The sequence below is a fragment of the Adiantum capillus-veneris genome, chromosome 9 (assembly GCF_014529385.1).
Source record: "Adiantum capillus-veneris isolate H3 chromosome 9, ASM1452938v2, whole genome shotgun sequence".
Taxonomy (NCBI): Eukaryota; Viridiplantae; Streptophyta; class Polypodiopsida; order Polypodiales; family Pteridaceae; genus Adiantum; species Adiantum capillus-veneris.
In genome coordinates, this window is record NC_140939.1 from 43,714,612 (window position 1) to 43,720,702 (window position 6,091).

General features: G+C 44.7%; 1 protein-coding gene across 1 annotated transcript; it reads left to right on the forward strand.

Moving 5' to 3' along the window:
* The first annotated feature begins 1,886 nt into the window (after nucleotides 1-1,886).
* LOC147450422 (PLASMODESMATA CALLOSE-BINDING PROTEIN 2-like) lies at nucleotides 1,887-2,884 on the forward strand. Its single transcript, XM_086520715.1, has 3 exons — nucleotides 1,887-2,071; nucleotides 2,152-2,421; nucleotides 2,540-2,884. The coding sequence occupies exons 1-3, from the start codon at nucleotides 1,987-1,989 to the stop codon at nucleotides 2,575-2,577; spliced, it is 393 nt and encodes a 130-aa protein (XP_086376841.1). The 5' UTR covers nucleotides 1,887-1,986; the 3' UTR covers nucleotides 2,578-2,884.
* The last annotated feature ends 3,207 nt before the right edge of the window (nucleotides 2,885-6,091 follow it).

Genomic DNA, 6,091 nt, shown 5'->3' on the forward strand with positions numbered 1-6,091 from the left:
ATTTGAGACACCCTTTTACACAAGAACATGTTGCATCATGTAAGCCCACATAGGGTAATTGTCCCCATCCAATCTGTCCTCAACAGCAAACATCTTGACAATATCTGTGTTATTGTTGGCCATGGAAAATGGCTGCACCTGATGTAAAGCTGCCCAAAAAGAGGAGAAACCAATCAGAAACAACACATGCTATATAAACTATAGAAGACTATAAGGGACCTGTTATGCAAAAAATGGGACTGACAAAAATTTTGCACAAAATGACAAAACAGCCTGCACAGTACTACTTGTGTCTGGCATCTTTTCTGTATGGTTAAGCTTTATTGCATAAAAACTTTCATTCTTTATGTAGTCTTTTATTAGTTTGGTAAAGTTCACTAGTTGAAGTTTATGTTTCCCTTGTTTCCCAATAAATTTAACTTTGGATTTTGCTCATTTACAAAAGTCAATGAAGCATTTTTGCAATGTAAGTGGAGCATCATTGGCATTAAGCCAATCAATTCCTAGAATTACATCATAGACTCCTATGAGTAAGACTCTAATATGACTTCTTCGACTATCCTCTCTGGTGATTGCATACAGCACAATAGCCCGCAAGCCTCACCGTTTCAGCCCACCAACCTCACTGCTTCGGCTTCTCCCGCCAACCTCACTGCTTCGGCTTCTCTTGACTAACCTCACCATTTCAGCCCTCGCCTACCTCACTGTTTTGGCTTCTCTTGACTATCCATTGTGGTAGGATTTCCCTACTTGCAAAGTTTTAGTTTTAGTAAAAGAGGCTCGTCACTTTGGAGGCTAGATTCCCTTACTACCATAGTGTAAGAGGTGCGTCAACCTGGTCAATATACTTAGGAGCTTGGTACTAACCCCCGACTTTACAAAAAACAACTCTTATCGCGACCTTGATTATTAAGCATGGATTCACTAACTGCAACACCTTCCGGCACCACAACCCTCAACGATCCCTCGACCCCGATCGAGGAGCCACACGCGTTAATCAAGCACACAAGACCCTGTCCCCCAAGATTAAACAACATCGAGAGTACCCAACCACCTGATCCAGTCAAAGAATCACCTTTGCAAGCTCTCTAAGGCATGGCAAGCACTAGCGAAAAAGGGCCACATCCACGATGATTAGAGCCACCAAAGGGGCCCTGCCACGAAAACCCCCTTTGGTGCCTGCCGCCCGCAGAACTGCCACGAACCACCACAAGCACTGGTCGCCATTTGCCCCCAAGCAAGGGGAGAGGAGTGCGGCCTCCCTCGAATCCGGAATAAAAAAGGGAGAGGGCAAGGATAGAGCTGACCCATCTTGGCCAGAGATGTAGGATCCTCTACCTCGAGGAAAGCCCACCTCCCCATGGGCCCGACCACCAAGAGGCAAAGCACCTTCAACAAACTCCAAGCAGCGAACGGCTTGCCGCAGGCTAGCTTGAGCCTCCCCGCTCGCTTGAGCCTTGCAAGCTACGACCAGCCGCCAAAGAACACTCCCGCAAACACCAATAGAGGTTGTAGTTTTTTTCTCTTAAAAGGTGTTCCATATTAATTCACGAAAAACTTCTTACTAGGAAAAAATAATGGATTTCCCACAATCGCAACTGAGGAAAGTTTTAGGAAGGATGGGAAAAACGGCTTTTCCCTCTTTTGATGATGCTGGAAAGTTCTTTCCATTCCAACTTGAGGAGAAGGAATAAAGTCATCAAGCCGGGATCCCACATTGAGAGGATTAACTACTGAAGTCCAGCCAAGTCAAGTCAAGCGATTTCAACCATCAAGCGTGGAGAAAATGTCGGAATGGGGGTCATTTCCAGTGGGAAAGTGTTCGGAAGTCAAGTAAAGCCCTGTTCATGCTTTTATAATACTTTTATAATACTTTGTGTGCGCAGCTCGAAGCGACCATCGCAGGTATAAAAGTGGAAGGTAGAGAGGGGATGCTTAGACGTACCCCTTGCATATCAAAACGCTCAGGACTTAGGAGCAACGCAAATGGCGCAACCCGCAAGACAGATGGCCCTGGCGGCTCTTGCTGTAGGTCTACTACTTTTGAATATGGGCTCCCACTCTACAGCAGGTATGTAATGTGATAATGCGCTTCATGTAAATGATGGTCACGTCCACATTGAATTAATGTTGATGCCGTGGGCATTTCAGAGCGTTGGTGTGTGGCGCGCAAAGGCCAGACAGCCCAGGCCCTGACAGAGATCGTGCTGACGCAGCTGTGCCAGGAAGGTGCTGCGTCATCGCAGAACATCTTGCACGACTGCGGGCCCATCGTGCAGGGGGGTCCCTGCTTCCAGCCCAACACGCCCTTTGCGCACGCCTCCTACGTTATCAACTCCTCTTGGCAGCGCCGCAACTCCCGCGGTGAGAACGTGCCCTGCGACTTCAACGGCCGCGCCACCCTCGTCTTCAAGGATCCAAGTATGTAATCAGTACAGCCATATAATTGTCGTCTTCTTGTTCGAGTTATGACTGCCTGCGTCTGCGCTTTTCCTTTACTTATTTAGCTGCATGCTGATCTTGTCGATTAATATTGCAGGTACCTCTGCGCGCTGCCGCTACCCCAGCCTTCCTTGATCGGCTTCGCCGCATGCAGCACACCATCTTGAGCAACAGATTATGAATTTTCTACGAACTCAAAGTGTTTGGCCGTAAAACGTGGAACCAATTCTCTCTCTCTCTCTCCCCCCCCATTGGTCTTGCAGTAGCAGCAGCTTGCTTGCTTGGCCTTTATTATCAAGTAGTTACTCCATAGCTATATCTCTGGAGAGTACGTACACATATGGGGAAGTTTTTATGTCCATCTGTAGTAGGTGTGTGACCACGACAAAATCACAAGAGGTTTAAAAATGTATTATGTAAGTTAATCACCATTTTTCAACCACTGTGTGTGTGTGAGAGAGAGAGAGAGAGAGAGAGAGAGAGAGAGAGAGAGATGGTACTCTCGCACCCTTTATTTTCATCAACTTCATCATATACAGCAACCCAAAACGTCCATTTGTTGATCAATATTAATTGGTTGAGAGTCGAGAATAATAGGATCCAGTATGTCTGGACGAATTTAGAATGAAGCCTCACTTCTAGATTAGAGTGTGGATTTGTTTTCATCCATCAAAATCAAGTTGTAAAGGAACCATTTTTGGAAGTAAATGAAGGAGGATCCAATTGAGTTGTTATTAATGTCACTTTTTAAACCAAAAGATAATTACTTATATGAACTACAATATTTATTTGTATCATAAGATCAACAAGAAAATTTTCTTATATATGAGCTAAGTTTTCTAGAGGCTTACCTCAATCTAGAAGTCTTACCGTCCTTTTCTCTAATTGAGACTACTACTGGGTTTGCGGTCGCATTAAGTGGAATCTAGACATATGCTGCTGATGTGGATCCGGGGATTTATATATTCGCCGTTTGCTGCGCAGAGAACAAAACAACACACAAAGCCTGCGCGCAGCCCGCCTGGCGTCCGTCAGGTGACACAAAACGACGTTCAGCTCCATTGTGATGAAACCTTTTGAAAATGTGGTTCATCCCGGTCTTTCAAACAATACCCCACCATGCCCTCGAACGTATGCATCTTGTGGACAACCTTTTGAAAATGTGGTTCATCCTGGTCTTTCAAACAATACCCCACCATACCCTCGAACGTATGCATCTTGTGTTGTTTCAAGCCGCGACACAAAACCATTCCCCCTGCAGGCGCCGACTTACCCCAACCTAAGTACGCTTTTATCTTCCTATGCACTGCAATCAACGAGGTTGCCCAAAGACGGACAACCATTTGCAGGTGAAGGTGCAACAGGGCTCCTTCTCTTTCCAATGCACACACTCCAGCCAATGTTTCCCTTTCAAGAAACAACAGCATGAACCCCAACAACCCTATGTCTACATCGTCGCCACCGACAGATATAGTAACACTGACTTCCATTACTCTTGCCTCTCGCTTCTTTGCTTTCATGTGCACGTGAAATCAAATTCAAAATATGAAGCCCCCCCCCCTAGTGCATATGGAAAGCATACTTTATCCCATGATACAAGACCAGCAGATGTAGATTTGAGATTCCACAAAAATCGTAGCAATAGGGATGGTACATTTCTGTAGCATTTTTTTAGACCAATCCAGTAAAGACAGATAGAACAATAAATATGGAATGAATATTGACTGTACAATCCTCAGCCTCACATGCAGTGGGCACTTGTCACAAAACCATGGTGAAATTTTGGTATGAACCCTGTCAACCACCCATTGTTGGAGTTGCTGTGCTGAGATACTCCTACACCAATTGGATATCCTAAGTGTATAAAGACATGCCCTTTAGGGTACCTCTTCCCACACCAAATGACTGCATCAAAAGCTCTAGCTGAGATGTCTCTTAATGCAAATTTGGAAAGGTTCAAGTTCAATCCACCTACCAAAGCATACCGATCCAACACTTTAATACATCTCATAATATTCACATTATGAGCTTTCAAAAACAAAAAAATGTCATCAGCAAAACCCTTGCCAAAAACTTGTTTTGACCCTAATTGCAATGTTTGCAGATGACCAGTGGTAGCCAAAGAGTCCAAATACGAATATAGTGGATGAGTAGCCACAACAAAAAACAAAGGACTAATGGGGAACCCTTGCCTGATAGATCTAGATATGTGCACTGGAGCTGACAATCTACCCTTCACAACAATTCGAGAAAATGCATTGTTCCACAACAGGTTGATGAACCCACTTATTCTAGCCCCAAATCCCATTTTCTGCAATATGTTGGAAACAAAGTCCCACTGCAATGTGTCAAAGGCTTTTGCAAAGTCTATCTGAAATATTACCATATCTTGGTGAGAGTTTATTGCATGCTCTATCCCTAATTACACTGTAAGAATGTTATTGTAGATAGACCTGCCACTAATAAACCCTGTATGATCCGGGTGGATATGCTTTCTAAGCTCAGGTGTGATGCTTATTGCAATAATTTTTGCCAAAATCTTGCACAAAATCCCCATCATGGCGATGGGCCTCCAATCTGCCAAGGTCTTAGGAAATAATTGCCTTTTTGAGGGCAAGGTCCATGCATTAAGACAGCCAGATTGCATTCAACAAAGGACAGATAATTGGTTTCAGCTCCATCCAAAATGATAGCACAGATTCTTTGGACAACCCACATATGCCAGAACATTTGTCATTTGGTAGTTTTTTCAAAGCATGTAGTATCTGAGCCTCCTTAAGTGGTTGTTCCAACCTGCCAGCTGTTACTGCATCAATGCATGGATCAACTGCTCCCAAGAGAGTTTGCATAGCATTGTTCCTCTCAAGTGAAGCCTCAGGCTGTACATTCAAGAGAGCATTATAATATGTAGTGGCCATGTCCAGAATGGCAGATCCTTTGGTGAGAGGAGGCCCATCATCTTGATGGAGAACCGACAGATTTTGCCTCTTACTCACAGCTTGGAGAAGACAAAGGAAGCTCAAGGCACACCAATGAGAGTGTGTTACTTAGTGTGCAATGGAAAGATAGATAGCCCTAGAGTGATGGGCATATATATAATGCACGGGGGGAAAAACCTTCTAAAGAGGGAAAAATGCCCCGGCGGTCCTAGTGTGTTCAAACACATCTCTACCACATGTATATGGTAACAAATCCCCCCTGGAGTGATGCGATAAACGAGAGTTGGCATGAGTAAAGGGAAGTGCCATGCCCTGAGGACATGATCAGTCCACAAAGGGGAGTAAGCCCAAAGCTTTGCGGAAAGCTTCAAGCTTCTCACAAGACAATGCCTTTGTGAAAAGGTCTGCAAGATTGTCCTGTGTTGGCACATAAGCCAAGCTGATCTCTCTTGTTGAGAGCCTCTCCCTGACATAGTGGTAATGAACCTCAATGTTCTTTGTGCGAGCATGAAAAACTGGGTTCCTCGCAACTGCCAATGCGCTCTGACTATCAGTGTAGATAGTGTTGGCAGTGTCCTATCCCCAACACCTAAATCAGCCATAAGGTGTCTGAGCCATACACACTCAACCGTAGCTGTGAAGACCGCCCTGTACTCAGCCTCATAACTGGAAGTGGCCACAGTATGTTGATTCTTGCTCAACCATGATAT

Excerpts from the sequence above, each read along its gene's own strand:
- LOC147450422 (XM_086520715.1), top strand. The coding sequence starts at position 1,987 with ATGGCGCAACCCGCAAGACAGATGGCCCTGGCGGCTCTTGCTGTAGGT. Across the intron at positions 2,072-2,151 it reads GGGCTCCCACTCTACAGCAG|AGCGTTGGTGTGTGGCGCGC; the intron begins GTATGTAATGTG and ends TGGGCATTTCAG. Across the intron at positions 2,422-2,539 it reads CCTCGTCTTCAAGGATCCAA|GTACCTCTGCGCGCTGCCGC; the intron begins GTATGTAATCAG and ends TTAATATTGCAG.